The sequence below is a fragment of the Dipodomys ordii genome, unplaced genomic scaffold (assembly GCF_000151885.1).
Source record: "Dipodomys ordii isolate 6190 unplaced genomic scaffold, Dord_2.0 Scaffold42, whole genome shotgun sequence".
NCBI classification, from domain to species: Eukaryota; Metazoa; Chordata; class Mammalia; order Rodentia; family Heteromyidae; genus Dipodomys; species Dipodomys ordii.
The window spans coordinates 9,764,832-9,781,979 of record NW_012267258.1 but is presented as its reverse complement, the minus strand read 5'-3'; the positions used below and the strand labels follow the sequence as shown (position 1 = coordinate 9,781,979).

Sequence of the window (17,148 nt, the reverse complement as noted above, 5' to 3'; positions counted from 1 at the left end):
TTTCAAGTCTGTGGTTGTCTGGTGCTTTTGTGTCTGGGATGAGACAGGAAACAGGCTATCATAGTGGGAGGAGCCTGAGTGAGAGGAAACAACTCACCTCATGGAAGCCAGGAAGGAGAAGGGAGGGAGAAGTTAGGAGAGGAGAATCAGAGGAAGAGTGGGAGGGAAGCAGAGGATGAGAGGCAAGGAGAGAGAAGGAGAGAAGAAATGATGGTAGGAGGGAGGGATAAAGAGAAGGAAGGAGGTGGAAAGAGAGGCAGAGAGAACACAAAATACACATGGCGCTTACCTAGCACCTACTTCCTGTCACTAGGCCCTTCTTTCCATGGTTCCTAATGCTGTCCCTGGAGTTCCAGCTTTTGCTACACAAGCCTTTGGGGACAATTAAGAGCCAATCAACTCTGAACACCGCCTTTTTGAGGAGGAAGCATTCAACACATAATTGGTTTTTTTTGGATGGACATGTAAGATCGGAGTTTTATTTCAAATGCATTTGCTGGCCTTAGCGTAAATGGAGCAAAAGATAATTCGAGACATTAGTCCAGTGGTATACATGTGGTAACTTAGTTTCTGTGAATAAAATGTTTGAATCATAAGCTTATTGCATTGATGTTCTGATCATTATTTTACCTCTGCAGTGCCAGCATTGGTAATGCTTTGTTGGGTAATATATTAGGGAACTTTGGCTATGGTGTTAATCAGTTGGGTATAAAAGGATCTGTAAGCATTGGATCTAGTCAGAGTGATGGGAACCTTGGATTTCATGGCAGTGGCTCAGGTAGTCTACCTTTATGTTGTGTGCTAGTGAAGTCAAAAATTGATGTTGACCTGGAAACCATTGTTTTATTAATATTTTATTTCTTTGCCAGTGAGCCAGTCTAAGTTAGCTGATTTTGGATTTGGAGAAAGAAAGCACAGAGGTGAAACTGATGTTGGAGTTTCTGGTTCAAATCCAGTTGGTGACACTGGCCTTAGCCACAATGACATGAAAGGTACTGGAGAATCTTGTTTTAGTAGTAAGGTGGTTGACAGCTAGCTTGTGTACATAAAATTCTTTGCATCCTTAAATTTATTAAATATCACCTGGTGGTGAAATGTTAATATTCTGGTAACAGTATCAGTGTAGGAAATGAGGTGAACACTAGAAATTTCAAATCTAATGAGAAGAGATTCATTGGCAAGAGGTATAATGGGATGATAGTAACCCAATTTGCTCGGATCCATGAATCTCAGGACTAAACTTGTAATTTAGACTTTCCATGAACTTGGATTCTTGCAGTGAAATTGATATAGATGGCAAACTTTCATAACTTTTTCCATTTGATATTTGTTTTTCCATAGAGAAAAAGACTTGGTTTTGTGGTTTTGGAAATGCAGAAAGGGTAGATTTTGTTTGAGCAATTTTGGTTTTAGATCGGTTTGGTGTGAGGGTCATAAAGGCATATAGACTTTGATAGAGATTGAATTTTTCCCCCTGAAGTCCGTAGATACACTAGAATCTCCAAGGATTTAGATACAGAACATTTTCTAGCATAGAATAGTTCTGACTTATGGTGTAGTTTGAAAGTAATGTTTGTGACTGTAATTTTGTGTTCAGCAGGCAGCTCAAGTAATAACAATGGGCTTGAATATTTTGGGGGTATCTCTGAAGACTCAAGAGCCAACCTGGGGTTATCTGACCAAGAAGGACTTGGAGTTGGTGAAGGTGTTGGGATTTGAGGCAGAAGTGATGGATCTGCAGGGGCTCAGTACTTAAGTCTTGGAGATGGTTTCAGTGGCTCAGGTATCTTAACTTAGACTCTGTTCCCAAGAAATCCTAACTAATTTCTTCCTTCCTTCTTGTAGTCATGTGTTATTTTTTTTTTAATTCGGAGGCATTACTTAGTCTTCTGCTTCTGCAACTGGTGGAGGAAGAGAGGTTGCAGATGAATCTGGTGATTCTGGACCAAAAGAATTTGGTGACAGTGGCCTTAGGTTTGCAGGTATCTGTGATGCTAGAAAGGGCATTGCTAGACCTTGTTCCTTGGGTTACGTATTCAGATTGATTCCTGTTGTCTAGAATGTCAGCAATCCAAAATCCCTTGGAAAAGATACTAATGAATTCTTAGATAATAACAAAAGTCAGAATCCTGAAATCTTGAAATGTATTTAGATGATTAGAATGAGGAACTGGTGTAACACCAGTTATGGTGTTATGGTTGTGAATGTATCAATGTGTATTTCATATGACTGTCTTTGTGAGAGAGTAGCAGCTGATACATGTAGCTCAATCTTTATATCTTGCATCTGGACTTGATACCTTAAGATTCCTTTGAATTTTGAGGAGAGTAAACAAGTTTAATCCCTTTTAAGCAATCATAAACAGTCTGAATGGTCTTGAAATTTGTGGTACAAATTGTTAAAATAGTATTTGTTACTGACTGATTCTGTTATGTGTTAGAATGTTTGGGAGCTATCCAAAGAGACAGCCAATATTCAGGATTCATCTTTAGAATTGAATTTTAGGATTAATACTCTTTATAAAATAAAATGTAATGAGCCAGAAATAATGTGTCATTGACTCAATCTCAATTATCAATAAATCTGTTCAAAGAGGCTTGGTGGTACAGAAATATTAGTTATTGCTTTTTCTTAATCTTTGAACATTTAGTTTTAAAGTCAACACAGTAGAAGTAAAACAACTGAAATAATTATTTATTGTCCCTGCCTTTTAATTACAACCAGAGCAGGTGTTTTAAAAGCTACTAAAATTTTGAGTCTCAGATTTTCTTTGATTAGCTATGATGTTTAAATATTCTTAGGTTTTATTCCTGAGAAATGTATTCAAGATTTATTGGTTCTTTTTTTTTCTACTGTGGAGTAGCTACCAATTTCATGGCAGAATTTAGCTGCTTTGACTTTCTAAAAGCAAGTAGCTTACCAGCAAGTGGTGCTAGTGCTGTTTCTGGTATTGCTTCCAATGGCAGTAAACCCAGTGGCTTTGCAATGAAGGTTTGGATCTCTTGACATGAAACAGAGCTAACTCACCTAAGTGGGTATTCTTCATACTTCTAGTTTTTACCAATAAGGATCCTTTGTTCAACTGACATCCTGGTACCTAGGTGATGCTTAGGTAGTTGAATTTAAAACAATTCCCCAAGTTTCCCCAACTGTGGTAGAATGTCTGCATCCATGTTAACTAAACCTTTCTTTTTATCTGGACAAAAACTTTTAGGACCATTAATCTAGAATAAAGTAATTTATCAATTTAGTGACAAAGCATTTAATATTTATATATATAAATAAACATTATGTATTTATAGATGTTATTATATAAATACCTGTAACATATATAACATATATATTATATATTTACATTAGATATATCTATACTATATTATATTTATAAATGTATCTGTAAATTATTTATACAGGTATGTATAAATAACACATGTATGTAAAATGATGCATACACATATACATTATGTACATTCATATACACATACAATTATGTATACATGTATGTATAAATTATATGTGTATGTACAAATATATAATATATAAATGCATTACATAAAATTATATGTTATACATATATAATTTATAATATATAATACATAATTATACAAAATACATAAATTATTCATTTATTACATATATGTTATATTATATATGTTTATAGATGCTATATAATGTTATATATATAATACATAGTATATATAATTTATATACTATATATAAAATACATAATATGTATAATAATATATAATATATATGCTATATATATAATACATAAAACATTACATATACATTATGTATATGTAGTTTGACACAGGCTAAATCTGGTAACAATAGCTTCTTTTTGTAGCGGGGTTTGAACTCAGGGCCTTGTGTCTGCTAGGCAGGTACTCTACCACTTGAGCCAGATCCTCTACCCCTTTTCTGTTTTTTATCTGAAAAATCAGATAGGGTTTTATTATAGGCCCATGCTGCCACACTCATTCAGCATTCCAATTTCTGGATTAAAATCTATGGTTCATCAATTACATTTTTACAAATAATATTTTACCATGTAAAATTAAATACCAAAAGCAACCTGATCATTTTGTATTAAAATAGATGACACACGTTTGTCTGACATCACTGAACCTCCAGGCTCCTTTGCAGCACACAGTACTCCAGGTAATGGGATTTTCTTTCCTTGGAGTGGTTAAAATGGTATACATGTTTATACACACAGATTTTTGAAATGCTCTGCTGTAAATTATTATGCTATGACTGGATATTACTGTTTCTACTACTGAACACCCACACTCATCTTCTTGAGTGTGAAGTATAAGATGACAAATTGATTATTCGAAGTAATTTTATGAATAAGGGAAATGAGTAATTGAATAAGGAAATTTGGATAGAACGATACACCTTCTTTATCATTTTAGATATTAATTTTCAAATGTTCATAAATAAATTAGAAGCGCAATCAATTTCCAAGCCATCTGAATGAAGATAACTTGTGAAATCAGAAAAATGATTTAAAGGCTGATGATAAACAGCATTGTGAAGAATATTTTTGAAGTTCTACAAAGTCATTTACTCTTGTTACCGCTACACTGACTACTTTTAGGCCTTGTCTTGAAATTTTATTCAAATTTATTTAATTACATAAAAAGGCAATTGGAAATATATGATCATGAGAAGTTAAAATTTTCAAGACATATGGATTTACCCTACGATCCAGGAAAGCTGAATTTTTGCATTCATACATATATAGCTTAATGATGAATATTTGATAAATGACTGAATAAAAATGTGACTTGTGGCTTGTTTGCATCATGGATTCTGATCAAAAGTGGACTTACAATGTGATTTGTTTAAGAAATAGAAAAGAAACTGGCTGCCAGTGGCTCATGTCTATAATTCTAGTTACTAAGGAGGCTGAGGCCTGAGGATTAAGGCTTCAAGCCTTAATCCATAAAACTCTTAACGCTAATAAACTACCAAAAAAGCCAGAAATAAACCTGTGGTTCAAGTGGTAGAGTGCTAGCTTTGCTCCAAAAAAATCTCATGAACAATACCCAGATCCTGAGTTCAAGCTCCAGAACCAGCACACATACAAAAAAATAAAGTGGAAAATGCAGATGTAATAATATGTTAGTAATTGTATCTGATCTGAAATGAGTAAGCTCTTAAAAAATACTTGAAAAATACTACCATGGATTGTTCCCTGAAAACAAAAAAGCACTGCAAAGATAAAGGTAAACCATATGTACATCTCTTTGGAAATCTCATCCCAAGTCAAAGGATATAATCACGATTCAGAGACTCATTGGATGAACTTTATTACCAACTTCTAAATTCCATAGACATCCTAATATTGTGCACAGTTAAATGAATACATGTCTTAATATTAATTATCTGTATATTGTGTTTAATAGAAAAAGGATCCCATATTCCAGAAGCAACTCCAACGTACTCAGAAACAAATGAAGTTATTGGTATGTAAGGTGGCTCTGACTTCATCCATATTCTTGTACCCATATCCATTGCCTCTCTCTTGGATCACTACAGATGAGTAACATTGCATATCTACCATTTTCCCTAACACACAGACACAAAACACACACACACACACACATAAACAAATGTGTGATCAAGGTGTATATATTTGCATACATAGTTACTTACATTTGTATTTATAATCCGAAGTAATAGAATTCTTTATATTTATTCAATATAAAGAGAACTTCATTTATGTAACATTAGAATAACTATACAAAAGGCCAAGCCAAGCCAGGTGCCCGTGACTCGCACTTGGAATCCTAGCTGTGATCTGAGATCTGAGGATCCAGGTTCAAAGGCAAACCAGACATGAAAGTCTGTGAGACTCTTTATCTCCCATTAACTACCAAAAAATGCCAGAAGTGGAACTATGGCTCAAGTGGTAGAATGCAAGCCTTAAGCAAAAGTTCAGGGACAGCTTCCCGGCCCTGGGTTCAAGCCCCAGGACTGGCACACACACACACACCACACACACACACACACACACACACACACACACGGCAAACTAAACAAGGAAATGGAGCACAACTTCCTTTTCTAGATCTTTCTCCATATTAGGAAGTTATTGCTTGGTCTTTGCCACCATAGCCATCCTAGCTATTGCAAGGACTTGTTCAAATACAATTTGCATTACACTTGTAGTACGGAGAAAAAGACAGCATTCAGCAACTGTATAAATAGATACAGGCAGTGGTTGAGTGTCTGGGTTGTTCTTTACCATGATAAATTGTTCCTCTGACTGTTTTGTAGGTGAAGCTTCTACCTGGGGTTCCGGAGTGTACAAAGCTTTCAATGGCTACATCTTTTCCTTTACTTCTCCATGCACGTACACCTTCTGTCGTGACTGTGCTGAGTCTGGAGATTTTCATATTGAGATCAAAAGAAACAACAAGAATGAGATTGAAAAAATTAAAATTCTGGTTGACGGTAATGACATCTCTATTTCGGGTGACACTATTTTACTTAATGAAAAAAGGTAAGTAAGAGAATGAACTAAATGCATAAACGTATTCAGTATATACTTTGAGTCCCCTTCCTCCCCCCCAAAAAAATAAAGATAAAGAAAAAGAGGAAAAAGGAAAAGATAGGCTGGACTCCAGTAGCTCATATCTGTAACCCCATCTATGCAGGAGACTGAGATCTGATGATTGTGGTGCAAAACCAGGCCAGGAAGTCAAATCTATGAAGCACACATCTCCAACTAACCAGCAAACAGCTTACAGTAGAGGTGTGGTTTAAGTGGTGGAGAGAGCATCTGACTTGAGCAAAACTGCTAAGCAAGAGCACAAGGATCTTGAGTTCAAGTCCCAATACCAGCACACCCAATAAATGTAGCCAAAGAAAACAGTCTCTTTCTGTTTTGGTGGTCTTTAAATATTTCTATTATTGGACAGAAATATAGCAAAATACATTTGTCATAGTTTGGATTGTAGTTATTGCTGTCCAAACTTAGGAATAAACAGGGTAACCCTGTCTTTATATATAAATACATGCTGTTCTTAGCTTTTCTGTCTGAGTCTGGTTCTTTACTGCTTAAGCCACACCCCCACTTCTAGCTTTTTGATGGCTAATTAGAGATAAGAGTCTCTTCAGTGTTTGTCTGCCCAAGATGGCTTCAAACAATTATCCTTAGATCTCAGTTTCCTTGGTAGTTAGTATTACAGTAGCTTTGTTTTTAGACTATTCTGTGAACTCCGATTTGGGTCATATTACATAAAACTGTTAGAAGAATGTTGTAGTTTTCATTGACAGATTTAGCACTCAATATGATTTGAAGCTGCACCAATTAGAAATTGAAGAGAACAAATTTCTTAGGCCATTATTTTAGCCATTCAGATTTGGAAGTGTTACTGTTTTTGAATATTTTCTAAAATAAGGAAATGAGTCATGCTATTCGACTTATGAACATTTCCAATTACATTATCATGGTTTGTTTGTTTTTTTCTGACAAAGTAAGGTTTCCACCTGTTCATTTCTCTAAAACCCCCTAAATCTTTGCTTGTTCCTGTAAAGTCCTTCTCATTTCTTTTTCTTCTTTTTTTGTTGGTCATGGGGCTTGAACTCAGGGTCTGGGTGCTGTCCCTGAGCTTTTTTGCTCAAGGCCAGCGCTCTACTACTTTGAGCCACAACGCACGCCACTTCCTAGTCCTTCACATTTCATATTAAGCCCTTGTGTGCAATTTTCTGAAATTAGAAAAACCATATTTACTAGCCAGTATTATAAGATAGTAAATATAGCAATAAAATGGTTTTCAGAAATATGTTATATAGTATTTATAATGTATTAATGTTCTAATAATAAATAATACTATTTTCGTTATTGTTTACATACTTGCACTTTATATTTTTTAGCATATCAATACCTCACAGCAATAAAATGATTCATATTAAAAAACAAGGAAAATATAATGTTCTGAAGGGCCGTAGAGGAATGCTCACCTTAGTCTGGCTTGAAAATAGCCTCTCAGTGAGTATCTATATCATTTCCTATAATGTCATGCTGGGACTTGTTCAACTATTTCACTCAAGCTTGGCATTGTACCACTTAAGCCACAGCTCCACTTCTGGCTTTTTGCTGCTTAATTGGAGTTAAGAGTCTTTCACATTTATCTGCTGGCTTAGAACTATAATCCACAGATCTCAGCCTCCTGAGTAGCTAATAGTACAGGCAATGAGCTATCAGTGCCCAGCTAATATGCTTTTGGTTCTTAATTTCAGTTATAGAAAGTATTGCATTACAAGAAATAAAAGCTAAGCATTGTTCAGAAATTTCTATGAAGCTATTACATATAATGTTATCTTTTTTTTTTGTTCTGGTCCTGGGACTTGAACTCTGGGCCTGGACCCTGTCCTTGAGCTTCTTTTACTCAAGGCTAGCATTCTTTCCAGCTTTGTCTGGGAATAATTAGAGATAAGATTTTCTCCTACTTTCCTGCCTAGGCTAGCTTCATACTGCAAGCCTCAGATCTTAGCCTTCTGTGTAGCTAGGATTACAATACTCAAAGTAGCTTGAAAGACAGACTACTCTTTGAAGGCAGATAACAGAATAGAAAGTGCAGGCTAAGGAAAGACGTCTGGATCGATTTCAAATTCCATAGGCATTTTCTTAAAAAGATAAAAGGCACTGGAACATATCCTTAACTTATATGTTGTTGTTATAGAGTTACACATGCCATGACCTTTTCTTTTGGTTTGGATAAATCTTGTCTTGAGATAGTTTTGATCTTGTACTGAAGTCTGAATGTAATTTTTTTACAGCTCACCTTACACAAACAATATACCACATGTGGACTTTGTGGTAACTTCAACACCACCCCAGGTAAGATTTTTCTGGATTAGGTCTAAAGAAACTTGCTTTCCAGGGGCTGGGAAGGTGGCTCAGTGGTAGAGCGCTTGCCTTGCATGCATGAGGCCCTGGGTTCAATTCCTCAGCACCACATAAGAAAAAAGAAAAAAGCCGGATGTGGCGCTGTGGCTCAAGTGGTAGAGCGCTAGCCTTGAGCTGAAGAGCTGAGGGACAGCGCCCAGGCCCAGAGTTCAGGCCCCAAGACTGGACCTCAAAAAAAAAAAGAAACTTGCTTTCCAAAAGAAATACAGTGCATGTATAATGAATATATCAAATTAAACAATTCTTTCATTTGAAGGTCAAGATATCAACGAGCACATTGCCAATAGCAAAATTTCTGGTGATTGTCCTGATGCTGTTAGTAAAAGCTATGAAGTTTGTGAAGATGGTGAGCAGGTAAGGAATTGATGGTCCTCCTCATAGACATCAAAGCTCTACACCTGTTCATTGTAAGTGCTACCCTGCATCCTCTCTTTACATCCTGTATCTGCTGTTTCCTTCTAGCTCTCTGTCTTGTACCTACTTCTGTCTGTCTGTCTGTCTGTCTATCTATCTATCATCTATCTATCTATCTTTCTATCCATCTATCTTTGTATCTATTAACTATCTGGGTATCTTGTATCTATTACCTGTCTTGTATTTATCATCTGTCTACCTTGTATACTATCTGATTATTTACTGATGGCTAATTGGAGATAAGAGTCTCACAAACTTTCCTGACTGGGCTGGCTTTGAACTGTGATCCTTAGATCTCAGACTCCAGAATAGCTAGGATGACAGGCCTGAGCCTGGATATTTCCCCAAGTTCTAAGATGCATTTTACTGTTAGAGACATTTTGGATTAATTTAGTTACAACCACTTTTGGAATCATTGTTTTGATCTGAAATGTCAAAGGTGAAGCATTCTTTCAGGCATCATTTTATTAGCTAAAATATTTAAGAGAGAGAGAGACAGAGAGAGACAGAGAGAGAGAGAGGGAGGGAGGGAGAGAGGGAAAGAGAGAGGGAGAGAAAGAGAGAGTGCACCATGGGGGCTTGAATTTAGGTCCTGAGCTCTGTTTCTGAGCTTCATTTTCCTGCCTGTGCTGGCTTTGAATGGAGATTCTCAGCTCTCAATCTCCTGAGTAGCCAAGATTACAGGCATGAGCCACTGGCACCTGGCTAAATGCTTTTTATTTTCTTTTAAATCTAAGTGTTCAACAACATACTTGCCAAAGTTCTGGAATATTATGCAAAAGATACAAAACTTTTATATGTGTTTGTTTCTATAGTAACTTGTTATACATAAGACACCACTATACTTAGTTGGTGATTCCATTCTCAACTTTCCTTATGGTTTCACAAAATACCCTGCTTTGTTTTGTAGCATTGTAACAAAATTATCGGCACCTACTTCGAGCAATGTGGGAAGGTCGCTCCTTTGGCCCAGCAGTATAAGAGGGTCTGTGTTGATGAGTACTGTCATGGTCATGGGGATGTGAATGCTACATGTAACACTTATGAAGAACTGTCCCGCCTCTGTGCCTCTGAAGGGCCCAGCACCTTTGAGCACTGGCGAGATGATTCTGATGTTGTTTGTGGTAGGTTTGACCTCTCGTGTAGATTATAAATAAGTTCATCTAAGACTTTAAAGTGATTTTTTTTGGTGAGGGGGGGAGAGGGATGGTGGATTTGAACTTAGAACCTCATGCTTGCTAGGCAGATGCTTTATCACCTGAGCCATGCCCCCCCCAGTTCGCTCTTTTTCCTCCGTTTATCTTCAGAGAAGGTCTTGCTAACTGTTTTGCCTGGACTGGCCTCCAACCATGACCCCTCTGTCTGTCTGTGAGTAATTGGGATTATAGGCATATGTCACCACTTCAGGCCCTCAGAGTACCTTTTGGAATGATTCTAGAAAGTATTTTGGAGATAAGTCTTGTCGCTGACATGTCCTTAAGAGAAAACATTGTCTCAACTGTAGTGTTGTGCATTGAGATCTTACTTAGGGTCAAAAGCCAGTGGCTCATGCCTGAAATCCTAGCTATTCAGGTGACTGAGACCTGGAAGATTGTTACTTATAGCTAGACTAAAGTCACTGAGACTTCATTTCCAAAATGACCAGCAAAAAGCCAGGCAGGAGACATGGCTCAAGTGGTAGAGTGCCAGCTAGAAAAAGCCAGCCGAGCAAGTCCGAAGCTCTGGAGTTCAATCATTAGTGAAAAGTCATGAGGTGAAAATGTTTAATTAAAAACTGGGAAATGTACCAAAAGTGTGCTGAATACTACTGGATTTTTTTAACACAATAGTGAAATGTAAATGTAAATAGGATTTCCAAGTGTGCTTATCTCAACCCATTTAACAAGTAGACATGAATTTCAATGTCGGATGAGATGAAGTTACACACAGTATACAATTATGCACAATATGCAATCCTGCCAAATTAAATGCATTATAGAAAATTCAGGAAAAATATGCGCATAATTGGAATGTATAAAGTATCTTGAAAGCTTGACTTGTGTCTTGAGAATCTGACTCCACAAATCCCATTTGAAAAAAACCCTTGCTGGAATATTATGTATTTATGTATTATGTATTTATGCCATTGTCCTATGGCTTACATGTGTATGTTTCTGTATATCTGCAGAAAAGCCCAAATGCCCAGAGAAACACATCTACAAAGAATGCGGCCCCTCAAACCCTCCAACCTGCTCGAATGTGGCTCCTTTCCAGGACAGTGAGTGTGTGAGTGGATGCACCTGTCCAGACGGTAAGCCCCGCCCTCCTCTTTCTGGAAGTTTCTACACTAACAGAGCTAAATGCAAAACATCTAATTATAGGGGTGTTTTATGCATAACAAGTTATTCCAACAAGCCTGGCAGTGGTGGCTCGCTCCTATAAGCCTGCTAACTCAGGAGGCTGATATCTGAGGATCATGGTTCAAAGCCATTCTGGGCAGGAAAATCTGTGAAACCTTATCTCCAACCAACCATCAAAAAAACCAGAAGTAGAGATGTGGCTCAAGTGGAATAAAGCTAAGAGACAGCACCCAGGCCCTGAGTTCAAGCCCCAGTATTGGCTTACACACACACAGAGAGAGAGAGAGAGAGAGAGAGAGAGAAAGAGAAAGATATTCCAACAATTTAGTGTTCAAAGTTAATGTCAGTTCCCATCTTCTGCAGAGGAGTTTTTCATTCTACGCTGGGCTCACTAGGACTGTAGTATGTAGAGCTCAGGAAATTGTTACCTATATTCCTGTTCATTTTTATGAGGAATAGTTGTCTAAACAAGACACTACCATTCCCAGAGCCTGTTTGTTCTTGAGACAAAGAGAGCTCAGAGATGGCTCTACTGCTTTCTGACTAAACAATTCACTAGTATTTCTACTGTTTTGATCACCTAATATACTATGTTCTAGGTTATCTATTGGATGATATTGGAGGGAAAGGAAAATGTGTATTGAAAGAAAAATGTCCCTGTGAGTCGAGTGGCAACATCTATCAGCCAGGAGAAGTCCGGGCAGGGGCCTGTGGCTCCCAGTGGTATGTCTTCCTGTCTACATTTTATTGATTGTAAAATGATACCAATTTTTTCTAATATGGAAAAAACTCATTAAAATAAACTTTTTAGAAATAAATAGCAATCTCACTGCATTTTATATGCAGTTACCTTTAGCTGCTGTTTTAGAAGGCATGTTTGTTTTTATTATAAAATGTGATCTTCTTGTGTACCTTTAAAGAGCACTGTTCTAGGCCTTCACACGCTGTGAGAGCAATGGAGGATATTCTGAGGAGATGAACATAAAGGCACAATGCCTAGGCACATTGATCATACAAAATAGCATTTATCAAAATGAACTCTAGGAAATGGAAACAAGAGGTTTTATCTTCATTGCTGTTTTTGTTTTCTTTCCTATTTGTCTTGTTTATTCATTGATCTGTCTTTGAGAGGGTAAAGGGGGAACACAGAAATGGAGGGACAAAGGGTGAACAAATGTAGCAGTGGTCCTCCCTAGACACTGTGTGAGAAAAGAATTATACAACTTGTAGATGGGGATGGGAGGGGGATAACTGGGAGAAAGCGAGGAAAGGGGTGACATTGTCCAAAAAGAAACATACCCTTTACCTGCTGTATATAACTATAACCACTCTGAACATCACCCTATAATAACAACAAAAAAATAAAAAGAAGTGTAAAAAATGTATTGCTCAAAAATTAAAAACATAAAATAAATGGCAATACTATTCACTCAGTGAAATAATGTTTTGTATGCTAAACCATATGGTAGTTGTAAATACAAGATAAAGCATGACATAAAGAGTATGATTACCAGCAGGGAACTAGTGACTCACACCTGCAATCCTAGTTATTCAGGAGGCTGAGATCTGGGTAGAAACATCCATGAGATACTTATGCCCAATCAACCATCCAAAAGACAAAATGGAGATACGGCTCAAATGGAAGAGCTCTAGCCTTATGCCCAGGCTGTGAGTTCAAGCTTCAATACCAATACACGCAATTTCTGAAGTATCCAGTTCATGTAATAATTCATGTAATAACTATAATAATCAAATAAATAATTCTGCCAAGAACATTTGGAAAAGTATACAGCCAGGAAAACAACTTAATGCTTTGCTTTTTCTTTTTTCAATTTTTAAATATTTAAGTAGTTATACAAAGGACTTAACCAAGCAGTTTGTGAATACAACATATCTTGATCAATGTCGCCCCTTCCAATATTCTCACCTGTCCTTTCCCTCCACGATAATTTTTATGTATAACAACATTGGTGAAAGTAAACAACATATTTAATTTGGAGTGGGCTAAAATATGCCCAGTTATTGTTGCTTTTTATATATGAATTGGATAGTACATCTAAGTTTTGCTTTGGAGTTCAGAAACAATCCACTGACAAGCAATATTTTCCCAATACTTCAGTATGGTTTTGCTATCTGAAATTCCAAATTTCTGCAAGATTGCCAAGGACTTGTTTAAAAATATATTGCCAAATGCTGAAACAAGGATACAGATTGATCCATTGTAAAAATAAGACATACAAGACACTATGTTGAAAATGAACTTTACAGCTTTGGAGGTTGGGGGGAAGAGTTGGTGAGGTGGGAGGGAAGGAATGGTAGGGGGAAAACAAAGGAGGGGGTAGCAATGTTCCATAGGAAATGTACTCATTACCTTACCATGTAACTGTAACCCCTCTGTACAGTATCTTTACAATAAAAAATGTGTCCTTATAGGAAATAATCTGATTCAATGAAAGAAAATCTATTTCTTATGCTATAATATTTCTCCGTAAATGAAAACTATTCTTGTGGTAATGATATAGTAATCGTAATTATATACATAGGAGTTATATATAATGATATAAAGAAATATTGTGTATATGTTATTAATAATTATGAAAACTAATTGCTATGATTTATTAAATATATGTACTCTCCAAGGGATATGTAATGGGGTCCAAGATATAATTAAACATTTTTATTTGAAATGTTTTTAAAAGTAAAATAAGCTCAGCCCTAGTAGCTCACTCCTGGGATCCTAGCTATTCAAGAGGTTGAGGTTTTTGGTTTGAAGCGAATCCAGGCAGGAAAGTCTGTGAGACTGTTATCTTCAATTAACCACCAACTAAGCCTAAGTAGATCTGTGTCTCATGTGGTAGAGCATGTAGTCATGAGCACAAAAGCTCAGGGACAGTATCCAGGCTAAGTTCTATCCCCAACATTCACACACACACACTCACACAAAACACACACACACACACACACATACAGAGCAAAAAGAAGCAATTTCATTAATATGTTTTATGTAACTTGATAGAATGAAAATATTAGAATTTCAAGCTGAAGTTAAGTAATATAGTTAATGGGATATTTTATACTATTTTGTTCACATAAAGTCTTTAAACCCTGTTTACACTTTAGATTCCCAATAATTTAAGTTTGTAGTAGTTACATTAAAAAAATCCACTATCTCTCATATTAACAATAAATACCATCTATGTAAAAAAAAAGCAAAGCCTGAAATCATGCCTTTAATCATGCAGAATTGATCATTTAGTCAAAAAGAAAGTCTTTCAAAATATCAGGATATCATCACTAATAATCACTAATGAGATTTTATCAAGTTGAGGTTGGGGCTCAAGATTGGTTTTAGCTTAGGATGTGCTAATGTCCTCATCATTTAATTTCATCCTAGAGAAAACATGATCAATAATCTTTCCCATAACCCTTCCATTCCAACAGCACATGCCATGAGGCAAAGTGGTCCTGCACTGAGTCGTTGTGTCCTGGGAGATGTAAGGTGGAAGGAAGTTTGTTTACCACCTTCGATGACAACAAATTCAACCACCCTGGAAACTGTCACTTCTTGGCCATTCACGTAAGTCATTACCTAAGACACTTGAACAAACTGATGTCAATAAAAAGCGGTTTCTCAAAACACAATTGTCAGCCAGGTGCTGGTAGCTTACACTTGTAATCCTAGCTACTCAGGAGGTTCAGGTCTTAAGATTGTGGTTCAAAGCCAGCCTGAGCAAGGAAGTCCCTGCTCCTCTTATCTCTAATTAACCACCAAAAAGCCAACAGTAGAGATGTGGCTCAAGTGGTAGTGAATTAGCTTTGAGCAAAACGGCTAAGGGACTGTGCCCAGTACATGAGTTCAAGCTCTAAGACAGGCACAACAACATAAACAACACAGTCTTCATGCTGAATTGTTCTTTAACAAACCTTCCATTACTTAATATATGTATTTCAATATCTGTTTTCTATCACTTATTGACATTATTAGTAATATCTGTATTCTTGTGTGTATGGTATGCACTGCTTGAAAAATTCTTTTTTTATTATCAGATTTAGGAAGTTTCTTATATATTTTTATTGTAATGATAATATGGAGAGGGGTCACGGTTACATGGGTAAAGTAATGGGTACATTTCCTATCGAGCATTGTTACCCCTCTTTTGTTTTCCCCCTACCATCCCTTCCCTCCCCACCTCCCCAACTCCTTCCTCTCCCCCAAAGTTGTAAAGTTTGTTTTCAACAAAGTACATCTCATTGTTACAATAGGTCAACCTGTATCCTTATGTCAGCTTTTTGTTATTTCTCTTCCCCTCCTCAAATTAGAAAAAAATATATATATATATATAAAAGATGCAGGGCACTGGAATCAAATACAGTGAAAACAGAGGTTATACCATGGGAGAAGAACATACAAAAGAAACAAAGAAAATCACATAGTACATTATAAGTACATTAAGAACAATAGCAACAAAGATAAAAATCTCTTGTGTCCCTATCTTGGGGTTCATTTTGCTTAGCATCATCTTTTTTTGGGGAGGGGTCTGGTTGTCAGGCCTGATCTCTGGCTCTAGGCCCTGTCTCTCAGCTCTTCAGCTCAAGGCTAGGGTTCTACCACTTGAGCCACAGCGCCACTTCCGGTTTTTTTCTTTTTGCTTATGTGATGCTGAGGAATTGAACCCAGGGCCTCAGGCATGCAAGGCAAGTGCTCTACCACTGAGCCACCTTCCCAGCGCTTAGCATCATCTTATATGGTCATATGGACATAGCTTTTGACCTTTTCTGCTTGTCCTAGACATATACTAGTTATTACAGATAAGGGAAACCATGGGACCTATGTTTCTTTGGGCCTGGCTTACTTCACTTAATATGCTTTTTTCCAAGTCTTTCTATTTCCTAACAAATGGGGCGGTGTCATTCTTTCTGATAGAGGCATAGAATTCCATTGTAAAAGCTACCAGCACAACTATATTTATCACAGCATTATTCATCATAGCTAAGATATGGAACCAACCCAACCCAGATGCCCCTCAGTAAATGAATGGATCAAGAAAGTGTGGTATATGTGTGTGTGTGTGTGTGTGTGTGTGTATAATGGAATTCTATGCTTGAAAAATTCTTACTACAAAAATCCTAATAAGAAAAACTGTCTATATTGACAAACAACTTTCTAAGTACACTAAATTTTTTTTTCAGTCTTCTATTTTCTTTGCATATGTGCTTAATAAAATAATGTTTTTTTACTTATATTAATAGCATTCTTCTAATCTAAGAGGATTGGAAACAAGGAAAGAAAAAGAGAAATATCCTCAGCATATGGAATTTGTATATTTAGATTTTGTTAGGAGTGGTGTCTGTATTTAGCCCACGCTGGTGTTGAACTCATGATCTTCCTGCCTAAGCCTTTTGAGTGCTAGCATTACAGATATGAGCTACCATGCCTGATGATTCCTAGACTTGGAAAGGAAAAATGGA

The 17,148-nt window shown here is 36.7% G+C and overlaps 1 protein-coding gene across 1 annotated transcript in view; it reads left to right on the top strand.

Annotated features, from left to right (window-relative positions):
* The first annotated feature begins 511 nt into the window (after positions 1 to 511).
* LOC105987467 (mucin-19-like) overlaps positions 512 to 17,148 on the top strand; it is a 62,621-nt gene continuing 45,984 nt past the window's right edge. Inside the window, exons 1-13 of the mRNA XM_013018725.1 lie at positions 512 to 558; positions 639 to 778; positions 870 to 992; positions 4,099 to 4,161; positions 5,415 to 5,474; positions 6,289 to 6,514; positions 7,891 to 8,005; positions 8,797 to 8,857; positions 9,183 to 9,280; positions 10,251 to 10,464; positions 11,508 to 11,630; positions 12,279 to 12,402; positions 15,121 to 15,256. Of these exons, the coding sequence (XP_012874179.1) occupies positions 512 to 558; positions 639 to 778; positions 870 to 992; positions 4,099 to 4,161; positions 5,415 to 5,474; positions 6,289 to 6,514; positions 7,891 to 8,005; positions 8,797 to 8,857; positions 9,183 to 9,280; positions 10,251 to 10,464; positions 11,508 to 11,630; positions 12,279 to 12,402; positions 15,121 to 15,256 (1,530 nt within the window). The remainder of the gene's footprint in view (positions 559 to 638; positions 779 to 869; positions 993 to 4,098; positions 4,162 to 5,414; positions 5,475 to 6,288; positions 6,515 to 7,890; positions 8,006 to 8,796; positions 8,858 to 9,182; positions 9,281 to 10,250; positions 10,465 to 11,507; positions 11,631 to 12,278; positions 12,403 to 15,120; positions 15,257 to 17,148) is intronic.